The 24,431-nt window shown below is 60.0% G+C and overlaps 1 protein-coding gene across 4 annotated transcripts in view; it reads left to right on the top strand.

Annotated features, from left to right (window-relative positions):
• LOC144952896 (importin-4-like) overlaps nucleotides 1–24,431 on the top strand; it is a 34,704-nt gene that overhangs the window by 3,505 nt on the left and 6,768 nt on the right. For all 4 annotated transcript variants that reach the window (XM_078883373.1, XM_078883372.1, XM_078883371.1 and 1 more), the window contains exons 3-12: nucleotides 8,036–8,159; nucleotides 10,718–10,829; nucleotides 12,955–13,127; nucleotides 13,928–14,005; nucleotides 14,349–14,406; nucleotides 15,537–15,642; nucleotides 19,410–19,606; nucleotides 20,012–20,083; nucleotides 21,619–21,747; nucleotides 23,173–23,384. In XM_078883373.1, coding sequence (XP_078739499.1) covers nucleotides 8,036–8,159; nucleotides 10,718–10,829; nucleotides 12,955–13,127; nucleotides 13,928–14,005; nucleotides 14,349–14,406; nucleotides 15,537–15,642; nucleotides 19,410–19,606; nucleotides 20,012–20,083; nucleotides 21,619–21,747; nucleotides 23,173–23,384 — 1,261 coding nt within the window. The remainder of the gene's footprint in view (nucleotides 1–8,035; nucleotides 8,160–10,717; nucleotides 10,830–12,954; nucleotides 13,128–13,927; nucleotides 14,006–14,348; nucleotides 14,407–15,536; nucleotides 15,643–19,409; nucleotides 19,607–20,011; nucleotides 20,084–21,618; nucleotides 21,748–23,172; nucleotides 23,385–24,431) is intronic.

Here is a 24,431-nt window from a genome sequence, read left to right as displayed (position 1 = left end):
TGTGTCCCTCACCCCCACGTAGACACCTGTGTGTGTCTCTCACCCCCACGTAGACACCTGTGTGTGTCTCTCACCCCCCACGTAGACACCTGTGTGTGTCTCTCACCCCCACGTAGACACCTGTGTGTGTCTCTCACACCCCCACGTAGACACCTGTGTGTGTCTCTCACCCCCACGTAGACACCTGTGTGTGTCTCTCACCCCCCACGTAGACACCTGTGTGTGTCTCTCACCCCCCACGTAGACACCTGTGTGTGTCTCTCACCCCCCACATAGACACCTGTGTGTGTCCCTCACCCCACGTAGACACCTGTGTGTGTCTCTCACCCCCCACATAGACACCTGTGTGTGTCCCTCACCCCCACGTAGACACCTGTGTGTGTCCCTCAACCCCCCACGTAGACACCTGTGTGTGTCTCTCACCCCCCACATAGACACCTGTGTGTGTCCCTCACCCCCACGTAGACACCTGTGTGTGTCTCTCACCCCCCACGTAGACACGCTGTGTGTGTCCCTCACCCCCCACGTAGACACCTGTATGTGTCTCCTCTCACCCCCCACATAGACACCTGTGTGTGTCCCTCACCCCCACGTAGACACCTGTGTGTGTCTCTCACCCCCCACGTAGACACCTGTGTGTGTCCCTCCCCCCACGTAGACACCTGTGTGTGTCCCTCACCCCCACGTAGACACCTGTGTGTGTCCCTCACCCCCCACGTAGACACCTGTGTGTGTCTCTCACCCCCACATAGACACCTGTGTGTGTCCCTCACCCCACGTAGACACCTGTGTGTGTCCTCACCCCCACGTAGACACCTGTGTGTGTCCCTCACCCCCACATAGACACCTGTGTGTGTCTCTCACCCCCCACGTAGACACCTGTGTGTGTCTCTCACCCCCCACGTAGACACCTGTGTGTGTCTCTCACCCCCACGTAGACACCTGTGTGTGTCTCTCACCCCCACGTAGACACCTGTGTGTGTCTCACCCCCCACGTAGACACCTGTGTGTGTCTCTCACCCCCACGTAGACACCTGTGTGTGTCTCTCACCCCCCCCCACGTAGACACCTGTGTGTGTCCCTCACCCCCACGTAGACACGCTGTGTGTGTCCCTCACCCCCCACGTAGACACCTGTGTGTGTCTCTCACCCCCCCCCACGTAGACACCTGTGTGTGTCCCTCACCCCCCACGTAGACACCTGTGTGTGTCTCACCCCCCACGTAGACACCTGTGTGTGTCTCTCACCCCACGTAGACACCTGTGTGTGTCTCTCACCCCCCCCCCACGTAGACACCTGTGTGTGTCCCTCACCCCCACGTAGACACGCTGTGTGTGTCCCTCACCCCCCCACTTAGACACCTGTGTGTGTCTCTCACCCCCCCACGTAGACACCTGTGTGTGTCTCTCACCCCCACGTAGACACCTGTGTGTGTCCCTCACCCCCACGTAGACACCTGTGTGTGTCCCTCACCCCCCACATAGACACCTGTGTGTGTCCCTCACCCCCCACGTAGACACCTGTGTGTGTCCCTCACCCCCCACATAGACACCTGTGTGTGTCTCTCACCCCCCACGTAGACACCTGTGTGTGTCCCTCACCCCCCCCACGTAGACACCTGTGTGTGTCTCTCACCCCCACGTAGACACCTGTGTGTGTCCCTCACCCCCCCCACGTAGACACCTGTGTGTGTCTCTCACCCCCCCCACGTAGACACCTGTGTGTGTCTCTCACCCCCCACGTAGACACCTGTGTGTCTCCCCCCCCCCTACACCTGTGTCTCTCACCCCCACGTAGACACCTGTGTGTGTCTCACCCCCCCACGTAGACACCTGTGTGTGTCTCTCACCCCCCACGTAGACACCTGTGTGTGTCTCTCACCCCCACGTAGGCACCTGTGTGTCTCTCACCCCCACGTAGACACCTGTGTGTGTCTCTCACCCCCACGTAGACACCTGTGTGTGTCCCTCACCCCCCCACGTAGACACCTGTGTGTGTCCCTCACCCCCCCCCCACGTAGACACCTGTGTTGTGTCTCTCACCCCCCACGTAGACACCTGTGTGTGTCTCTCACCCCCCCCCACGTAGACACCTGTGTGTGTCCCTCACCCCCCACGTAGACACCTGTGTGTGTCTCTCACCCCCCACGTAGACACCTGTGTGTGTCCCTCACCCCCCCCCCACGTAGACACCTGTGTGTGTCCCTCACCCCCCACGTAGACACCTGTGTGTGTCTCTCACCCCCACGTAGACACCTGTGTGTGTCTCTCACCCCCCACGTAGACACCTGTGTGTGTCCCTCACCCCCCCCCACGTAGACACCTGTGTGTGTCTCTCACCCCCCCCCACGTAGACACCTGTGTGTGTCTCTCACCCCCCCACGTAGACACCTGTGTGTGTCCCTCACCCCCCACGTAGACACCTGTGTGTGTCTCTCACCCCCCACGTAGACACCTGTGTGTGTCCCTCACCCCCCCTACGTAGACACCTGTGTGTGTCTCTCACCCCCCACGTAGACACCTGTGTGTGTCCCTCACCCCCCACATAGACACCTGTGTGTGTCTCTCACCCCCCACGTAGACACCTGTGTGTGTCCCTCACCCCCACATAGACACGCTGTGTGTGTCCCTCACCCCCCACGTAGACACCTGTGTGTGTCCCTCACCCCCACATAGACACGCTGTGTGTGTGTCCCTCACCCCCCACGTAGACACGCTGTGTGTGTCCCTCACCCCCCACGTAGACACCTGTGTGTGTCTCTCACCCCCACGTAGACACGCTGTGTGTGTCCCTCACCCCCCACGTAGACACCTGTGTGTGTCCCTCACCCCCCACGTAGACACCTGTGTGTGTCCCTCACCCCCCACGTAGACACCTGTGTGTGTCCCTCACCCCCCACGTAGACACCTGTGTGTGTCTCTCACCCCCACGTAGACACCTGTGTGTGTCCCTCACCCCCCACGTAGACACCTGTGTGTGTCTCTCACCCCCCACGTAGACACCTGTGTGTGTCCCTCACCCCCCACATAGACACCTGTGTGTGTCTCTCACCCCCACGTAGACACCTGTGTGTGTCCCTCACCCCCCCCACGTAGACACCTGTGTGTGTCCCTCACCCCCCACGTAGACACCTGTGTCTCACCCCCACGTAGACACCTGTGTGTGTCTCTCACCCCCACGTAGACACCTGTGTGTGTCCCTCACCCCCCACGTAGACACCTGTGTGTGTCTCTCACCCCCCACGTAGACACCTGTGTGTGTCTCTCACCCCCACGTAGACACCTGTGTGTGTCTCTCACCCCCCACGTAGACACCTGTGTGTGTCTCTCTCCCCCACGTAGACACCTGTGTGTGTCCCTCACCCCCCACATAGACACCTGTGTGTGTCTCTCACCCCCCACGTAGACACCTGTGTGTGTCCCTCACCCCCCACGTAGACACCTGTGTGTGTCTCTCACCCCCCACGTAGACACCTGTGTGTGTCCCTCACCCCCCACGTAGACACCTGTGTGTGTCCCTCACCCCCACGTAGACACCTGTGTGTGTCTCTCACCCCCCACGTAGACACCTGTGTGTGTCTCTCACCCCCACGTAGACACCTGTGTGTGTCTCTCACCCCCCACGTAGACACCTGTGTGTGTCTCTCACCCCCACGTAGACACCTGTGTGTGTCTCTCACCCCCCACGTAGACACCTGTGTGTGTCTCTCACCCCCCACGTAGACACCTGTGTGTGTCTCTCACCCCCCACGTAGACACCTGTGTGTGTCTCTCACCCCCCACTTAGACACCTGTGTGTGTCCCTCACCCCCACGTAGACACCTGTGTGTGTCTCTCACCCCCCCACGTAGACACGCTGTGTGTGTCTCTCACCCCCCACGTAGACACGCTGTGTGTGTCCCTCACCCCCCACGTAGACACCTGTGTGTGTCTCTCACCCCCCACGTAGACACCTGTGTGTGTCCCTCACCCCCACGTAGACACCTGTGTGTGTCCCTCACCCCCCACGTAGACACCTGTGTGTGTCTCTCACCTTCCACATAGACACCTGTGTGTGTCCCTCACCCCCACGTAGACACCTGTGTGTGTCTCTCACCCCCCACGTAGACACGCTGTGTGTGTCCCTCACCCCCCACGTAGACACCTGTATGTGTCCCTCACCCCCCACATAGACACCTGTGTGTGTCCCTCACCCCCACGTAGACACCTGTGTGTGTCTCTCACCCCCCACGTAGACACCTGTGTGTGTCCCTCACCCCCACGTAGACACCTGTGTGTGTCCCTCACCCCCACGTAGACACCTGTGTGTGTCCCTCACCCCCCACGTAGACACCTGTGTGTGTGTCCCTCACCCCCCACGTAGACACCTGTGTGTGTCTCTCACCCCCCACATAGACACCTGTGTGTGTCCCTCACCCCCACGTAGACACCTGTGTGTGTCCCTCACCCCCACGTAGACACCTGTGTGTGTCTCTCACCCCCCACGTAGACACCTGTGTGTGTCCCTCACCCCCACGTAGACACCTGTGTGTGTCCCTCACCCCCACGTAGACACCTGTGTGTGTCCCTCACCCCCCACGTAGACACCTGTGTGTGTGTCTCTCACCCCCCACGTAGACACCTGTGTGTGTCTCTCACCCCCCACGTAGACACCTGTGTGTGTCTCTCACCCCCACGTAGACACCTGTGTGTGTCTCTCACCCCCCCCCCCACGTAGACACGCTGTGTGTGTCCCTCACCCCCCACTTAGACACCTGTGTGTGTCTCTCACCCCCCCCCCACGTAGACACCTGTGTGTGTCCCTCACCCCCACGTAGACACCTGTGTGTGTCTCTCACCCCCCACGTAGACACCTGTGTGTGTCTCTCACCCCCACGTAGACACCTGTGTGTGTCTCTCACCCCCCACGTAGACACCTGTGTGTGTCTCTCACCCCCCACATAGACACCTGTGTGTGTCCCTCACCCCCCACGTAGACACCTGTGTGTGTCCCTCACCCCCCACGTAGACACCTGTGTGTGTCTCTCACCTTCCACATAGACACCTGTGTGTGTCCCTCACCCCCACGTAGACACCTGTGTGTGTCTCTCACCCCCCACGTAGACACGCTGTGTGTGTCCCTCACCCCCCACGTAGACACCTGTATGTGTCCCTCACCCCCCACATAGACACCTGTGTGTGTCCCTCACCCCCACGTAGACACCTGTGTGTGTCTCTCACCCCCCACGTAGACACCTGTGTGTGTCCCTCACCCCCACGTAGACACCTGTGTGTGTCCCTCACCCCCACGTAGACACCTGTGTGTGTCCCTCACCCCCCACGTAGACACCTGTGTGTGTGTCCCTCACCCCCCACGTAGACACCTGTGTGTGTCTCTCACCCCCCACATAGACACCTGTGTGTGTCTCTCACCCCCCACATAGACACCTGTGTGTGTCCCTCACCCCCACGTAGACACCTGTGTGTGTCCCTCACCCCCACGTAGACACCTGTGTGTGTCTCTCACCCCCCACGTAGACACCTGTGTGTGTCCCTCACCCCCACGTAGACACCTGTGTGTGTCCCTCACCCCCACGTAGACACCTGTGTGTGTCCCTCACCCCCCACGTAGACACCTGTGTGTGTGTCTCTCACCCCCCACGTAGACACCTGTGTGTGTCTCTCACCTTCCACGTAGACACCTGTGTGTGTCTCTCACCCCCACGTAGACACCTGTGTGTGTCTCTCACCCCCCCCCACGTAGACACGCTGTGTGTGTCCCTCACCCCCCACTTAGACACCTGTGTGTGTCTCTCACCCCCCCCCACGTAGACACCTGTGTGTGTCCCTCACCCCCACGTAGACACCTGTGTGTGTCTCTCACCCCCCACGTAGACACCTGTGTGTGTCCCTCACCCCCACGTAGACACCTGTGTGTGTCCCTCACCCCCCACATAGACACCTGTGTGTGTCCCTCACCCCCCACGTAGACACCTGTGTGTGTCCCTCACCCCCCACATAGACACCTGTGTGTGTCTCTCACCCCCCACGTAGACACCTGTGTGTGTCCCTCACCCCCACATAGACACCTGTGTGTGTCTCTCACCCCCCACGTAGACACCTTTGTGTGTCTCTCACCCCCCACGTAGACACCTGTGTGTCTCTCACCCCCACGTAGACACCTGTGTGTGTCTCTCACCCCCACGTAGACACCTGTGTGTGTCTCACCCCCCACGTAGACACCTGTGTGTGTCTCTCACCCCCACGTAGACACGCTGTGTGTGTCTCTCACCCCCCACGTAGACACCTGTGTGTGTCTCACCCCCCACGTAGACACCTGTGTGTGTCTCTCACCCCCACGTAGACACCTGTGTGTGTCCCTCACCCCCCACGTAGACACCTGTGTGTGTCCCTCACCCCCACGTAGACACCTGTGTGTGTCTCACCCCCCACGTAGACACCTGTGTGTGTCCCTCACCCCCACGTAGACACCTGTGTGTGTCCCTCACCCCCCACGTAGACACCTGTGTGTGTCTCTCACCCCCCACGTAGACATCTGTGTGTGTCCCTCACCCCCCACGTAGACACCTGTGTGTGTCCCTCACCCCCCACGTAGACACCTGTGTGTGTCTCTCACCCCCCACGTAGACACCTGTGTGTGTCTCTCACCCCCCACGTAGACACCTGTGTGTGTCCCTCACCCCCACGTAGACACCTGTGTGTGTCCCTCACCCCCCACGTAGACACCTGTGTGTGTCCCTCACCCCCCACGTAGACACCTGTGTGTGTCTCTCACCCCCCACGTAGACACCTGTGTGTGTCCCTCACCCCCACGTAGACACCTGTGTGTGTCCCTCACCCCCCACGTAGACACCTGTGTGTGTCCCTCACCCCCCACGTAGACACCTGTGTGTGTCCCTCACCCCCCACGTAGACACCTGTGTGTGTCCCTCACCCCCACGTAGACACCTGTGTGTGTCTCACCCCCCACGTCGACACCTGTGTGTGTCCCTCACCCCCCACGTAGACACCTGTGTGTGTCCCTCACCCCCCACGTAGACACCTGTGTGTGTCTCACCCCCCACGTAGACACCTGTGTGTGTCCCTCACCCCCACGTAGACACCTGTGTGTGTCCCTCACCCCCCACGTAGACACCTGTGTGTGTCTCTCACCCCCCACGTAGACACCTGTGTGTGTCCCTCACCCCCACGTAGACACCTGTGTGTGTCTCACCCCCCACGTCGACACCTGTGTGTGTCCCTCACCCCCCACGTAGACACCTGTGTGTGTCCCTCACCCCCCACGTAGACACCTGTGTGTGTCCCTCACCCCCCACGTAGACACCTGTGTGTGTCCCTCACCCCCCACGTAGACACCTGTGTGTGTCTCTCACCCCCACGTAGACACCTGTGTGTCCCTCACCCCCCACGTAGACACCTGTGTGTGTCTCTCACCCCCCACGTAGACACCTGTGTGTGTCCCTCACCCCCCACGTAGACACCTGTGTGTGTCTCTCACCCCCACGTAGACACCTGTGTGTGTCTCTCACCCCCACGTAGACACCTGTGTGTGTCTCACCCCCCACGTAGACACCTGTGTGTGTCCCTCACCCCCCACGTAGACACCTGTGTGTGTCCCTCACCCCCACGTAGACACCTGTGTGTGTCTCTCACCCCCACGTAGACACGCTGTGTGTGTCTCTCACCCCCCCCCCCCCACGTAGACACCTGTGTGTGTCTCTCACCCCCCCCCACGTAGACACCTGTGTGTGTCTCTCACCCCCACGTAGACACGCTGTGTGTGTCTCTCACCCCCCCCCACGTAGACACCTGTGTGTGTCTCTCACCCCCACGTAGACACGCTGTGTGTGTCTCTCACCCCCACGTAGACACCTGTGTGTGTCTCTCACCCCCCCCCCCACGTAGACACCTGTGTGTGTCTCTCACCCCCACGTAGACACCTGTGTGTGTCTCTCACCCCCACGTAGACACCTGTGTGTGTCTCTCACCCCCACGTAGACACGCTGTGTGTGTCTCTCACCCCCCCCCCCACGTAGACACGCTGGGAGTACTTGCGCGTACCGTGGGTAACGACGCGTTCTCTCCGCTGGTGGAGGAATGCGCCATGCTCGGCCTCGGTCTCATAGACCAGGTGGACGACCCGGATCTTCGCAGATGCACGTACGTACGTGTGTGTGTGGTGTGTGTGTGTGGGTGTGTGTGGGTGTGTGTGTGTGGGGTATGTGTGGTGTGTGTGGGTGTGGGTGGGTGTGTGTGTGTGTGTGGGGTATGTGTGGTGTGTGTGGGTGTGGGTGGGTGTGTGGGTGTGTGTAAGGGTGGGTGTGTAGGTGTGTGTGGGTGTGTGTGTGGTGTGTGTGTGGGTGTGGGTGGGTGTGTGTGTGTGTGGGTGTGGGTGGGTGTGTAGGTGTGTGTGGGTGGGTGTGTAGGTGTGTGTGTGTGGTGTGTGTGTGTGTGGGTGGGGGTGTGTAGGTGTGTGTCTGTGGGTGTGTGTGTGTCAGAGGTCGCAACCGGGTACCCGATACCCAATACCCGGCTACCCGTACCCGGCCGGGTACGGGTACCTGTTTGCGACCCTGGTGCGGCCGGGTACGGGTAAGGAATCAAAACCCGTTTGCGATCTCTGCTGTGTGTGGGTGTGTGTGTGTGGGTGTGTGTGGTGTGTAGTGTGGGTGTGTGTGGTGTGTAGTGTGTGTGGGTGTGAGTGGGTGTGTGGTGTGTGTGTGTGTGTGAGGTGTGTGTGTGTGTGGGTGTGTGTGTGAGGTGTGTGTGGGGGTGTGTCTGTGTGTGTGGGTGTGGTGTGGGTGTGTGTGGGGGTGGGTGAGTGGGTGGGTGTGTGTGTGTGGGTGTGTGTGGGTGAGTGGGTGGGGGTGTGTGTGGGTGTGTGTGTGGGGGTGTGGGTGGGTGAGTGGGTGTGGGTGTGGGTGTGTGGGGGGGGTGTGTGCGTGTGTGTGGTGTGTAGGGTGTGTGTGTGGTGTGTGGGTGAATGTGGGTGTGTCGGTGGTGTGTGGGTGGTGTGGGTGGTGTGGGTGTGTGTGGTGTGTGTGTGTGTGTGTGGGTGGGTGGGTGGGTGGGTGTGTAGGTGTGTGTGGGGGTGTGGGTGTGTGTGGGGGTGTGGGTGTGTGTGGGGGTGTGGGTGTGTGTGGGGGTGTGTGTGGGTGTGTGGGGGTGTGTGTGGGTGTGTGGGGGTGTGTGTGGGTGTGTGGTGTGTGTGGGGGTGTGGGTGTGTGTGTGGTGTGGGTGGGGGTGTGTAGGTGTGTGTGTGTGGGTGTGTGTGTGTCAGAGGTCGCAACCGGGTACCCGATACCCGATACCCGGCTACCCGTACCCGGCCGGGTACGGTTATCTGTTTGCGACCCTGGTGCGGCCGGGTACGGGTAAGGAATCAAAACCCGTTTGCGATCTCTGATGTGTGTGGGTGTGTGTGTGTGTGTGGGTGTGTGTGTGTGGGTGTGTGGGTGTGGGTGTGAGTGGGTGTGTGTGGTGTGTAGGGTGTGTGTGTGAGTGGGTGTGGGTGTGTGTGGTGTGTGTGGGTGTGGGTGGGTGGGTGGGTGGGTGTGTAGTGTGTGGTGGGTGTGTGTGTGGGTGGGGGTGTGAGTGGGTGTGTGTGTGGGTGTGTGTGGTGTGTAGGGTGTGTGGGTGGGTATGGGTGTGTGGTGTGTTGGGTGCGTGTGGTGTGGGGTGGGTGGGTGGTGTGTGTGTGGGTGTGTGTGTGTGATGTGTGTACGTGTGGTGTGTGTGTGTGTGTGGTGTGTGTACGTGTGGTGTGTGTTCGTGTGGTGTGTACGTGTGGTGTGTGTGTGAGTGAGTGAGTGAGTGTGTGTGAGTGAGTGAGGTGTGTGTGGTGTGTGAGTGTGGTGTGTTTGTGAGGTGTGAGTGAGGTGTGTGCGTGTGTGTGTGTGTGAGTGAGTGTGTGTGTGAGTGAGCTGTGTGTGTGTGTGTGAGTGAGCTGTGTGTGTGGTGTGAGTGAGCTGTGTGTGTGGTGTGAGTGAGCTGTGTGTGGTGTGTGTGAGTGAGCTGTGTGTGGTGTGTGTGAGTGTGTGTGTGTGTGGTGTATGAGTGTGTGTGGGGTGTGTGTGGGGTGTGTGTGAGTGAGCTGTGTGTGGTGTGTGGTGTGTGAGGTGGGTGGTGTGTGAGTAAGGGGTGTGTGTGGTGTGTGTGAGTGAGCTGTGTGTGTGTGTGTGTGAGTGAGCTGTGTGTGTGTGTGTGGTGTGTGTGTGTGTGAGTGAGCTGTGTGTGTGTGGTGTGTGTGTGTGTGAGTGAGCTGTGTGTGTGTGTCTGGTGTGTGAGTGAGTGAGCTGTGTGTGTGTGGTGTGTGTGTGTGTGAGTGAGCTGTGTGTGTGTGTGTGGTGTGTGTGTGAGTGAGTGAGCTGTGTGTGAGTGAGCTGTGTGTGTGTGTGTGAGTGAGTGAGCTGTGTGTGTGAGTGAGCTGTGTGTGTGAGTGAGCTGTGTGTGTGTGTGTGAGTGAGTGAGCTGTATGTGTGTGGTGTGTGAGTGAGTGAGCTGTGTGTGTGTGTGTATGTGTGTATGTGTGTGGTGTGTGAGTGAGCTGTGTGTATGTGTGTATGTGTGTGGTGTGTGAGTGAGCTGTGTGTGTGTGTGTGAGTGAGTGAGCTGTATGTGTGTGGTGTGTGAGTGAGTAAGCTGTGTGTGAGTGAGCTGTGTGTGTGTGTGTATGTGTGTGGTGTGTGAGTGAGCTGTGTGTTTGTGCCCCTGCGTAGGTACGGGCTGTTTGCGTCGCTGTCGGTGGTGATGGGGGCCTCGATGGCACCGCACCTCGAGAGGATGACCACCAGGATGTTGCTGTCTCTACGCTCAACCGACGGGGTCGTGGTGAGAGGGGGGAGGTCACGGGGGGGTCATTGGGTCACACCGGTTACTCACTCACCCACCCACTCACTCACACAGAGACCCACCCACCCAGCCACTCGCACACTCACTCATACGCTCGTCCATCCACTCGCTCACCCGCTCGCCCACCCACCCACTCGCCCACTCACCCGCTCAACCACCCGCCCACACACTCACCCACCCACTCACCCATCCACTCACACACCCACCTACTCACTCGATCACCCACACACCCACCCACTCATACACCCACCCACTCACTCGATCACCCACTCACCCACCCATCCACTCACCAACTCACTCACCCACACGCCCACTCACACATTCACGCACCCACTCACACACCCACTCAGACACTCACACACCCACTCACATACCCACCCACCTAGCCACTCACACACTCACTCATACGCTCGCCCACTCACACACCCACTCATGCACCCACCCGCTCACTCACACAGAGACCCACCCACCCAGCCACTCACACACTCACTCATACGCTCGCCCACTCACACACCCACTCATGCACCCACCCGCTCACTCACACAGAGACCCACCCACCCAGCCACTCACACACTCACTCATACGCTCGCCCACTCACACACCCACTCATGCACCCACCCGCTCACTCACACAGAGACCCACCCAGCCACTCACACACTCACTCATACGCTCGCCCATCCACTCGCTCAACTACTCGCTCGCTCACCCACCCGCTCACCTGCCCACCTGCCCACACACTCACCCACCCACTCACACACCCACTCACCCACCCACCCACTCGCTCACACACTCACCCACCCACCCACCCACTCACCCACCCACCCACCCACTCACGCACCCACACACTAACCCATCCATCCACCCACCCACCCACACATCCACTCACCCACTCACCCAACCACTCACTCACCCACCCACTCACTCACCCACTCACCCGCCCACTCACCCATTCACCCGCCCACCCACTCACCCACTCACTCACCCACCCACCCACTCACACACACACCCACTCACTCACCCACCCACTCACCCACTCACTCACCCACTCACTCACTCACCCACTCACCCACCCACCCACCCACCCACTCACTCACCCATCCACCCACCCACCCACTCACCCGCCCACCCACTCACCCACTCACCCACCCACCCACCCGCTCACGCACCCGCCCACTCACCCGCCCACTCACCCGCCCACTCACCCGCCCACCCACTCACTCACCCACCCACCCACTCACTCACCCACCCACCCACTCACTCACCCACCCACCCACTCACTCACTCACCCACTCACCCACCCACTCACACACACCCACTCACTCACCCACCCACTCACCCACCCACCCGCCCACTCACTCACCCACTCACTCACCCATTCACTCACCCACTCACCCACTCACTCACCCACTCACCCACTCACCCACTCACTCACCCACTCACCCACCCACTCACCCACCCACTCACTCACCCACTCACCCACCCACCCACCCACTCACACACCCACTCACACACCCACTCACCCACCCACCCACCCACTCACCCACCCACTCACACACCCACTCACCCACTCACTCACCCACCCACCCACTCACTCACCCATCCACCCACCCGCCCACCCACTCACCCACTCACCCACCCACCCACTCACGCACCCGCCCACTCACCCGCCCACCCACTCACCCACTCACCCAACCACCCACCCACTCACTCACCCACCCACCCACTCACTCACCCACCCACTCACCCACCCACCCACTCACCCACCCACCCACTCACTCACCCACCCACCCACCCACTCACCCAACCACCCACCCACTCACTCACCCACTCACCCAACCACCCACCCACTCACTCACCCACCCACCCACTCACTCACCCACCCACTCACCCACCCACCCACTCACTCACCCACTCACCCACTCACCCACCCACCCACCCACTCACCCGCCCACCCACCCACCCACTCACCCACCCACCCACCCACCCACCCACCCACTCACTCACCCACCCACCCACTCACCCACTCACCCACCCACCCACCCGCTCTGGCAGTGAGAGGCCACGTGGGTGCCCGTGTCTCCCCCCCCGCCCCCCCTCCCCCCAGACCCACTACAACGAAGAGGGCGGCGATGAGGAGGGTGGGGCCCGCAGCTTCCTTCTGCTGGATGACGACGGCCTAGAGGAGGAGGAGGGGGAGGAGGAGGAGGGAGATGAGGAGGAGGACATCACGAGCGAGGAGTGCAGGAGCTTTGACGACGACGACGACGACGTTGCAGGGTCAGCGTTGGGGCCCTGTCACTCGGACGCTGTCGTCATCACCACCGTCATCACCGTCATCACCGTCATCATCACCGTCATCACCATCATCACCATCACCACCGTCATCACCGTCGCCATCGTCATCACCATCACCACCGTCATCACCATCACCACCATCACCACCGTCATCATCATCATCACCACCGTCATCATCATCATCACCACCGTCATCATCACCATCACCACCGTCATCACCATCATCACCATCATCACCATCATCACCATCATCATCACCACCACCGTTATCACCGTCACCACCACCGTTATCACCGTCACCACCACCATCACCACCACCACCACCGTCATCACCGTCACCACCACCACCACCACCGTCATCACCGTCACCACCACCATCACCGTCACCACCACCATCACCACCACCACCACCGTCATCACCACCACCACCGTCATCACCACCACCACTGTCATCACCACCACCACTGTCATCACCACCACCGTCACCACCACCATCACGACCGTCATCACCATCATCACCACCACCACCGTTATCACCGTCACCACCACCGTCATCACCGCCACCACCTCCACCGTTATCACCGTCACCACCGTCACCATCACCGCCACCACCGTCACCACCACCATCATCATCACCGTTGCCGTCATCACCTCCACCACCACCACAGTCATCACCACCACCACTGTCGCCACCTTCACCATCACCACCGTCACCACCTTCATCACCTTCACCACCACCTTCACCACCACCACCACCGTGTCTCCCTCCCCCCCGCCCCCAGGTACAGTGTGGGCAACGCGTACGTGGAGGAGAAGGAGGATGCCTGCAACGCTCTGGGGGAGATCGCCGTCAACACCGGGTAGGGCGCAGGGACCACGTGGGGCCTTGTGGGGCCTTGTGTAGTGTGTGTGTGTGTAGTGTGTGTGTGGGGCGTGTGTGGTGGGTGTGTGTGGGGTGTGGGTGTGTGTGGGGTGTGTGCAGCGTGTGTAGCGTGTGTGTAGCGTGTGCGTATGCATGCATGCGGAAGACAGTGCCCTGTAAGAGGTCGTGGGTTCTATCCCGTGACCCTGACGATGCCTGCTGCTGTATATTTGGAGTCTGTGTCTCTCTCACCATCATCATCATCACGGTGGCTAGGAGATGTTGACTACCTCGCCTGGTATGTAGGAGGTCGTGGGTTCTATCCCGTGTGTGCCCACCAGGGCTGCCTTCCTGCCCTTCCTGGAGGCGACCTTCACAGATGTCTTCAAGATGGTGGAGGTGAGAATCACTCACTCACTGACGCATCCACTCACCCACTCATCCACCCACTCATCCACTCATTCACTCACCCACTCATCCACCCACTCACCCATCCACCCACTCACTCACCCACCCTCTCACCCACCCTCTCACCCACCCTCTCACCCACTTGCCCACCCACTCACCCACTCTCTCACCCACCCACTCACCCACCCTCCCACTCACCCACCCACCCTTTCACCTTCCCTCCCACCCACTCACCCACCTACCTTCTCACCCACTTGCCCACCCACCCTCCCACCCTCCCACTCACCCACCCACCCTCCCACTCACACACCCTCTCACCCTCCCACCCACCCTCCCACTCACCCACCCTCTCACCCTCCCACTCACCCACCCACACACTCATTCACTCACCCACCCACTCACCCTCTCACCCTCCCACCCACCCTCTCACCGACCCTCTCACCCACCCTCTCACCCACCCACTCACCCTCTCACCCACCCTCCCACACCACTCACCAACCCACTCACCCACCCACCGTCCCTCTCACCCACCCTTCCACCCACTCACCCACCCACCCTCCCACTCACCCACCCACCCTCTCACCCACCCACCCTCCCACCCACTCACCCACCCACTCACCCACCCTCCCACACCACTCACCCACCTACCCTCCCACTGACCCACCCTCTCACCCTCTCACCCACCCACTCACCCACCCACTCACCCACCCTCCCACTCACCCACCACCCTCCCACCCACCCACCCACTCACCCTCTCACCCACCCACTCACTCACCCACTCACCCACCCTCTCACCCACCCTCCCACTCACCCACTCACCCTCCCACCCTCTCACCCACTCACCCTTCCACCCACCCTCCCACACCACACACCCACCCACCCACTCACCCACCCACTCACCCACCCACCCTCTCTCCCACACCACACACCCACCCACCCACCCACTCACCCACCCACCCTCCCACTCACCCACCCACTCACTCACCCACTCACCCACCCACTCACCCACCCACCCTCTCACCCACCCACCCTCCCACTCACCCTCCCACTAACCCACCCACCCTCTCACCCACCCACCCACTCACCCACCCACCCTCCCGTGCCCCGTGTCTGTGTGGCAGTACCCAGCGGAGGATGTTCGCAAGGCGGCTCTCAGGGGCCTTGCTCAGCTCTGCGTCGCCCTGCACGCTGCGTGCAAACAGCAGCCCAGCGCCCCCAGCCTGGACGGTGAGGGTCGCTCGCTCACCACTCGCTAAACACTCGCTAAACACTCGCTAAACACTCGCTAAACACTCGCTCACCACTCGCTAAACACTCGCTAACCACTCGCTAAACACTCGCTAAACACTCGCTAAACACTCGCTAAACACTCGCTCACCACTCGCTAAACACTCGCTAAACACTCGCTAAACACTCGCTCACCACTCGCTAAACACTCGCTAAACACTCGCTCACCACTCGCTCACTCGCTCACCACTCGTTAAACACTCGCTAAACGCTCACTAAACACTCGCTCAACGCTCGCTCTCTCGCTCGCCACTCGCCGCTTGCTCGCCTCTCCGTGCCTCTCTGTGTGTCTGTGTGTCTCTCAGTGTCTCTCTCCGTGTCTCTCTCTGTCTCCGTGCCTCTCTGTGTGTCTGTGTGTCTCTCAGTGTCTCTCTCCGTGTCTCTCTCTGTCTCCGTGCCTCTCTGTGTGTCTGTGTGTCTCTCAGTGTCTCTCTCCGTGTCTCTCTCTGTCTCCGTGCCTCTCTGTGTGTCTGTGTGTCTCTCAGTGTCTCTCTCCGTGTCTCTCTCTGTCTCCGTGACTCTCTGTGTGTCTGTGTGTCTCTCAGTGTCTCTCTCCGTGTCTCTCTCTGTCTCCGTGACTCTCTGTGTGTCTGTGTGTCTCTCAGTGTCTCTCTCCGTGTCTCTCTCTGTCTCCGTGCCTCTCTGTGTGTCTGTGTGTCTCTCAGTGTCTCTCTCCGTGTCTCTCTCTGTCTCCGTGCCTCTCTGTGTGTCTGTGTGTCTCTCAGTGTCTCTCTCCGTGTCTCTCTCTGTCTCCGTGACTCTCTGTGTGTCTGTGTGTCTCTCAGTGTCTCTCTCCGTGTCTCTCTCTGTCTCCGTGACTCTCTGTGTGTCTGTGTGTCTCTCTGTGTCTCTCTCCGTGTCTCTCTCTGTCTCCGTGACTCTCTGTGTGTCTGTGTGTCTCTCAGTGTCTCTCTCCGTGTCTCTCTCTGTCTCCGTGACTCTCTGTGTGTCTGTGTGTCTCTCAGTGTCTCTCTCCGTGTCTCTCTCTGTCTCCGTGACTCTCTGTGTGTCTGTGTGTCTCTCAGTGTCTCTCTCCGTGTCTCTCTCTGTCTCCGTGACTCTCTGTGTGTCTGTGTGTCTCTCAGTGTCTCTCTCCGTGTCTCTCTCTGTCTCCGTGACTCTCTGTGTGTCTGTGTGTCTCTCAGTGTCTCTCTCCGTGTCTCTCTCTGTCTCCGTGACTCTCTGTGTGTCTGTGTGTCTCTCAGTGTCTCTCTCTGTCTCCGTGACTCTCTGTGTGTCTGTGTGTCTCTCTGTGTCTCTCTCCGTGTCTCTGTCTCCGTGACTCTCTGTGTGTCTGTGTGTCTCTCAGTGTCTCTCTCCGTGTCTCTCTCTGTCTCCGTGACTCTCTGTGTGTCTGTGTGTCTCTCAGTGTCTCTCTCCGTGTCTCTGTCTCCGTGACTCTCTGTGTGTCTGTGTGTCTCTCTGTGTCTCTCTCCGTGTCTCTGTCTCCGTGACTCTCTGTGTGTCTGTGTGTCTCTCAGTGTCTCTCTCCGTGTCTCTCTCTGTCTCCGTGACTCTCTGTGTGTCTGTGTGTCTCTCTGTGTCTCTCTCCGTGTCTCTGTCTCCGTGACTCTCTGTGTGTCTGTGTGTCTCTCTGTGTCTCTCTCCGTGTCTCTGTCTCCGTGACTCTCTGTGTGTCTGTGTGTCTCTCAGTGTCTCTCTCCGTGTCTCTCTCTGTCTCCGTGACTCTCTGTGTGTCTGTGTGTCTCTCTGTGTCTCTCTCCGTGTCTCTGTCTCCGTGACTCTCTGTGTGTCTGTGTGTCTCTCTGTGTCTCTCTCCGTGTCTCTGTCTCCGTGACTCTCTGTGTGTCTGTGTGTCTCTCAGTGTCTCTCTCCGTGTCTCTCTCTGTCTCCGTGACTCTCTGTGTGTCTGTGTGTCTCTCTGTGTCTCTCTCCGTGTCTCTGTCTCCGTGACTCTCTGTGTGTCTGTGTGTCTCTCAGTGTCTCTCTCCGTGTCTCTGTCTCCGTGACTCTCTGTGTGTCTGTGTGTCTCTCAGTGTCTCTCTCCGTGTCTCTGTCTCCGTGACTCTCTGTGTGTCTGTGTGTCTCTCAGTGTCTCTCTCCGTGTCTCTGTCTCCGTGACTCTCTGTGTGTCTGTGTGTCTCTCAGTGTCTCTCTCCGTGTCTCTCTCTGTCTCCGTGACTCTCTGTGTGTCTGTGTGTCTCTCTGTGTCTCTCTCCGTGTCTCTGTCTCCGTGACTCTCTGTGTGTCTGTGTGTCTCTCAGTGTCTCTCTCCGTGTCTCTGTCTCCGTGACTCTCTGTGTGTCTGTGTGTCTCTCAGTGTCTCTCTCCGTGTCTCTCTCTGTCTCCGTGACTCTCTGTGTGTCTGTGTGTCTCTCTGTGTCTCTCTCCGTGTCTCTGTCTCCGTGACTCTCTGTGTGTCTGTGTGTCTCTCTGTGTCTCTCTCCGTGTCTCTCTCTGTCTCCGTGACTCTCTGTGTGTCTGTGTGTCTCTCTGTGTCTCTCTCCGTGTCTCTGTCTCCGTGACTCTCTGTGTGTCTGTGTGTCTCTCAGTGTCTCTCTCCGTGTCTCTGTCTCCGTGACTCTCTGTGTGTCTGTGTGTCTCTCAGTGTCTCTCTCCGTGTCTCTCTCTGTCTCCGTGACTCTCTGTGTGTCTGTGTGTCTCTCTGTGTCTCTCTCCGTGTCTCTGTCTCCGTGACTCTCTGTGTGTCTGTGTGTCTCTCTGTGTCTCTCTCCGTGTCTCTCTCTGTCTCCGTGACTCTCTGTGTGTCTGTGTGTCTCTCTGTGTCTCTCTCCGTGTCTCTGTCTCCGTGACTCTCTGTGTGTCTGTGTGTCTCTCAGTGTCTCTCTCCGTGTCTCTGTCTCCGTGACTCTCTGTGTGTCTGTGTGTCTCTCAGTGTCTCTCTCCGTGTCTCTCTCTGTCTCCGTGACTCTCTGTGTGTCTGTGTGTCTCTCTGTGTCTCTCTCCGTGTCTCTGTCTCCGTGACTCTCTGTGTGTCTGTGTGTCTCTCTGTGTCTCTCTCCGTGTCTCTCTCTGTCTCCGTGACTCTCTGTGTGTCTGTGTGTCTCTCTGTGTCTCTCTCCGTGTCTCTGTCTCCGTGACTCTCTGTGTGTCACTCTGTGTGTAACTCTCTCTGTGTCTCTCTCCGTGTCACTGACTCTCTCTGTGTGTCTCTCTCTCCGTGTCTCTCACTGTGTCTCTCACTGTGTCTCTCTCCGTGTCTCTCTCCGTGTCTCTCTCTCTCTGTCTCTCTCTCTGTCTCTCTCTCTGTGACTCTCTCTCTCCGTGTCTCTCTCTCTCTGTCTCTCTCTCCGTGTCTCTCACTGTGTCTCTCACTGTGTCTCTCTCCGTGTCTCTCTCCGTGTCTCTCTCTCTCTGTCTCTCTCTCTGTCTCTCTCTCTGTCTCTCTCTGTGTCTCTCTCTCTGCGTGTCTCTCTCCGTGACTCCGTGTCTCTCTCTCCGTGTGCCTCCCCAGCGCTGCGCCGCGTGCTGTGCGTGACGGTGCCGTGCCTCTCTCCGTGTCTCTGTCTCCGTGTCTCTCTCCGTGTCACTCTGTGTGTAACTCTCTCCGTGTAACTCTCTCCGTGTCTCTCACTGTGTCTCTCACTGTGTCTCTCTCCGTGTCTCTCTCCGTGTCTCTCTCTCTCTGTCTCTCTCTCTGTCTCTCTCTCTGTCTCTCTCTGTGACTCTCTCTCTGCGTGTCTCTCTCCGTGACTCCGTGTCTCTCTCTCCGTGTGCCTCCCCAGCGCTGCGCCGCATGCTGTGCGTGACGGTGCCGTGCCTCTGCTTGCGCGCCCGCAGCGAGCGCGACCGCCACGTGGCCATGGCGGCGCTGGAGGCCCAGAACGAGCTGCTTGCCGCCTGCGGCGCCGAGGCGATGGCCTCCGTGCCGGGGGCCCTGGACGACGTCACGAGCCTCCTGCGTGACGTCCTGCAGCGCAAGGTGACGGGGGCTGGGAGATGTTGACCACCTCGCCTGGTCTACAGGAGGTCGTGGGTTCGAGCCTTGTGAGATGTTGACTACCTCGCCTGGTCTGCAGGAGGTCGTGGGTTCGAGCCCTGCTGCTGTATATGTGGAGTCTGCGTCTCTCTCTCATCATCATCATCATCACGGTGACTATGAGATGTTGACTACCTCGCCTGGTCTACAGGAGGTCTGTGTGAAGTCTGCGTCTCTCATCATCATCATCATCATCACGGGAGACGAAGGCGGCCGGGCGTGGCGCTGGCCCCACCGCGTCGTGTGCTGCCTTCGTAGGCGCCGCTCGCCGTCACAGCACTTGCCCCCGACGGCGGCGTGGGCTACCCGGGTGCGGGCGGGACCTTTGCCTGTTGTGTGTGCGCCCAGGTGACCTGCCAGGGGCACGGCGCCGGTGACGAGGGCGACGACGACGGCGGTGGGGACGACGAGGAGCAGCAGGTGAGGGGACAGACGTGTGTGTGTGTGTGTACGTGTGTACGTGTGTGTGTGTGTACGTGTGTGTGTGTGTACGTGTGTGTGTGTGTACGTGTGTGTGTGTGTGTACGTGTGTGTGTCTACGTGTGTGCGTCTACGTGTGTGCGTGTACGTGTGTGTGTGTACGTGTGTGTGTGTACGTGTGTACCTGTGTGTGTGTGTGTGTGTGAGTGTGTGTATGTGTGTGTGTGTACGTGTGTGTGTGTGTACGTGTGTGCGTGTACGTGTGTGTGTGTACGTGTGTGTACGTGTGTGCGTGTACGTGTGTGCGTGTACGTGTGTGCGTGTACGTGTGTGCGTGTACGTGTGTACGTGTGTGTGTGTGTACGTGTGTGTGTGAGTGTGTGTGCGTGTGTGTGCGTGTGTGTGCGTGTGTGTGCGTGTGTGTGCGTGTGTGTGTACGTGTGTGTGTACGTGTGTGTGTGTACGTGTGTGTGTACGTGTGTGTGTGAGTGTACGTGTGTGCGTGTACGTGTGTGCGTACGTGTGAGCGTACGTGTGTGTGTACGTGTGCGTGTGCGTGTACGTGTGCGTGTACGTGTGTGTGTGTGCATGTACGTGTGTGCGTGTACGTGTGTGCGTGTACGTGTGTGTGTACGTGTGTGAGTGTACGTGTGTGAGTGTACGTGTGTGAGTGTACGTGTGTGTGTGTGTACGTGTGTGTGTGTACGTGTGTGTGTGTACGTGTGTGTGTGTACGTGTGTGTGTGTGTACGTGTGTGCGTGTACGTGTGTGTGTACGTGTGTGTGTGTGAGTGTGTGTATGTGTGTGTGTACGTGTGTACGTGTGTGTGTGTGAGTGTACGTGTGTGTGTACGTGTGTGTGTGTGTGTGTACGTGTGTACGTGTGTGTGTGTGAGTGTCTATGTGTACGTGTGTATGTGTGTGTGTACGTGTGTGTGTGTGTATGTGTGTGTGTACGTGTGTGTATACGTGTGTGTGTCTGTGTGTGAGTGTGTGTGTGTGTGAGTATGTGTGTGCGTGTGTGTGTGTGTACGTGTGTGTGTGTACGTATATGTACGTGTGTACGTGTGTGTGTGTGTGTACGTGTGAGTGTGTGTGTACGTACGTGTGTGTACGTGTGTGTGTGTGTACGTGTGTGAGTGTGACTGTGTGTGTGTACGTGTGTGTGTACGTACGTGTGTGAGTGTGACTGTGTGTGTACGTGTGTGTGTGTGCGTGTGTGCGTACGTGTGTGAGTGTGTGCGTGTGTGTGTACGTGTGTGTACGTGAGTGTGTGTGTGTACGTGTGTGTGTGTACGTGTTTGTGTACGTGTGTGTGTACGTGAGTGTGTGTGAGTGTGTGTGTGTGTGTACGTGTGTGTGTGTACGTGTGTGTGTGTACGTGACTGTGTGTGTACGTGTGTGAGTGTATGTGTACGTGTGTCTGTGTGTGTATCTGTGTGTATCTACGTGCGTGTGTGTCTGTGTGTGTGTGTGTCTGTGTGTGTATCTGTGTGTATCTGCGTGTGTGTCTTTGTGTGTGTGTGTGTGCATCAGGCTGAGTACGACGCCATGCTGCTGGAGTTTGCCGGTGAGGGAGTGCCGCTGGTGGCCAAGGCCTTGGGTGGCGGTGAGGAGTTTGCGCCGTACTTTGCCGGCTTCCTGCCCATGCTGCTCACCAAGATGGTGAGGCAACCCTCCACCCCCCCCACCACCTCCACCCCCCATCTCCCCCCCTCACCATCTCCCCCCCTCACCATCTCCCCCCCCACCTCCCCCCACCACCACCTCCCCCCCCCACTACCTCCCCACCATCTCCCCCCACCTCCCCCCACCATCTCCCCCCCACCATCTCCCCCCACCATCTCCCCCCCACCACCTCCCCCCACCACCACCTCCCCCCCCCACTACCTCCCCACCATCTCCCCCCACCTCCCCCCACCATCTCCCCCCCCCACCATCTCCCCCCACCATCTCCCCCCCACCATCTCCCCCCACTACCCCCCCCACCATCTCCCCCCCCCACAACCCCCCCCCACCACCACCCCCCACCGTCTCCCCCCACCCACCATCTCCCCCTACCACCTCCCCCCACCACCTTCCCCCACCGCACCACCTCCCACCACCGCACCACCTCCCACCACCTCCCCACCACCATCACCCCCCACCATCTCCCCACCACCTCCCCACCATCTCCCCATCATCTCCCACCACCTCCCCCCCACCACCTCCCCCCCTCACCATCTCCCCCCCACCATCCTCCCCCCACCGCACCACCTCCCACCACCTCCCCACCACCTCCCAACATCCCCCCACCCCCCCACTATCTCCCCCCACCTCCCCCCACCATCTCCCCCCACCGCACCACCTCCCACCACCTCCCCACCACCTCCCACCATCCCCCCACCCCCCCACCATCTCCCCCCACCTCCCCCCACCATCTCCCCCCCCCCCCCCACCATCTCCCCCCCACCATCTCCCCCCACCACCCCCCCCCACCGTCTCCCCCCACCCACCATCTCCCCCTACCACCTCCCCCCACCACCTTCCCCCACCGCACCACCTCCCACCACCGCACCACCTCCCACCACCTCCCCACCACCATCACCCCCCACCATCTCCCCACCATCTCCCCGCCACCTCCCCCCACCATCTCCCCACCACCTCCCCACCATCTCCCCATCATCTCCCACCACCTCCCCCCCACCACCTCCCCCCCTCACCATCTCCCCCCCACCATCCTCCCCCCACCGCACCACCTCCCACCACCTCCCACCATCCCCCCACCCCCCCACTATCTCCCCCCACCCACCATCTCCCCCCACCCACCATCTCCCCCCACCCACCACCTCCCCCCACCACCTCCCCCCACCGCACCACCTCCCACCACCTCCCCACCACCTCCCCACCACCATCTCCCCCCACCACCTCCCACCACCTCCCCCCACCTCCCCACCGTTTCCCCCCACCATCTCCCCCCCCCCACCACCCCCCCACCACCTCCCCTCACTATCCCCCCCCCACCATCTCCCCCCCCCCACCACCTCCCCTCACTATCCCCCCCCCACCATCTCCCCCCCCCACCGTCTCCCCCCACCGTCCCCTGCGTAGCGACGGGGCAGCACTGCGTCCGAGCGCTCTCTGGCCGTGGGAGTGCTGGCCGAGACGGTGGCGGCGCTGGGCTGCGGCTGCTGCCGCCGCTTTGCCGGGCGGCTGCTGCCGGCGCTGGCCGAGTCGGCGCGCGACGCCGACGCCGAGGTGCGCAGCAACGCCGTGTACGGCCTGGGGGTGCTGGTGCACGGCGCTAGCGACGCACTCGCAGCGTATCCTGCACACACAGACACACACACACAGACACACACAGACACACACACAGACACACAGACACACACACACACAGACAACAACAACAACCGCCATTCGCCACTAAGTGGCGGTGACGTCACCACGACGCTTGTGCCAGGCCAAGTGCACCTTGAGGCCACGTGAAGTGTCGAACGCCCGCTGGCAGGAGGTCACGGGGCAGACCCAGCAGGTGCCACAGGTCGACTGACCGAGATGACCGAGATGACTGGCTGATCCACCACCTTTGCCCCCTACTGTACCAACTTGCTGTGCTTTAGCCACCCGGCGCTCCGTTCGTTGTTGTGAGCGTCGCTCCTCCGCCCTCCGTTGTTGCTGGAGGGTGACTGCCTCCAACTGCCCAGTAGCGTCCTTCACGAGCCTCCTCCACAGAGGCCGATCTTGACACCGCTGGTACCAGTCATCGGCAAGTCCACTCAGCTCCACGTCCTTCTGTACCACATCACTCCATCTCTTCTCCAGCCCGTGTCGCACCCGTTTAGCCCCCTTGACCCGGCCGAACAAAAGCTGTTTAGGCATGCGGTGGCTGGGCATGCGGGCTACATGGCCCAGCCAACGCAGCCTTGCCTGCCGGAGGAGCTCACCGATGGGACTTTGCCCAGATATTTCAAGGATTTGTGAGCTCCTCACACAATCCAGCCTGGTTAAACCCAGGATGGATCGTAGGCAGGCCAGCCTAAATGTTTCCAACCGGCGAAGATGCTCCACTAGGGGGATCCACGTTTCGCAAGCGTAGAGGAGGGAGGGAATGACCGTGGCCGAGAAGACCTGAAGCTTCGTGCGGAGCGACAGACCAGGTAGCTTCCACACAGCGTTACGCAACCGATGAAAAGATATTGCCGCTCGACTGATTCGGAGTGAGACCTCCGCTGATCAATACACACACACACACAGACACACACACAGACACACACACAGACACACACACAGACACACACACAGACACACAGACATGTAGGGGTCTTACGGAGGAAATATGTGTAGAGCTGATATGTATGGGATCCTAC

The sequence above is a fragment of the Lampetra fluviatilis genome, chromosome 70 (assembly GCF_964198595.1).
Source record: "Lampetra fluviatilis chromosome 70, kcLamFluv1.1, whole genome shotgun sequence".
In the NCBI taxonomy this organism is placed as follows: Eukaryota; Metazoa; Chordata; class Hyperoartia; order Petromyzontiformes; family Petromyzontidae; genus Lampetra; species Lampetra fluviatilis.
Note: the sequence above shows the minus strand (reverse complement) of the source record. Positions and strands in the feature narration are given on the sequence as shown.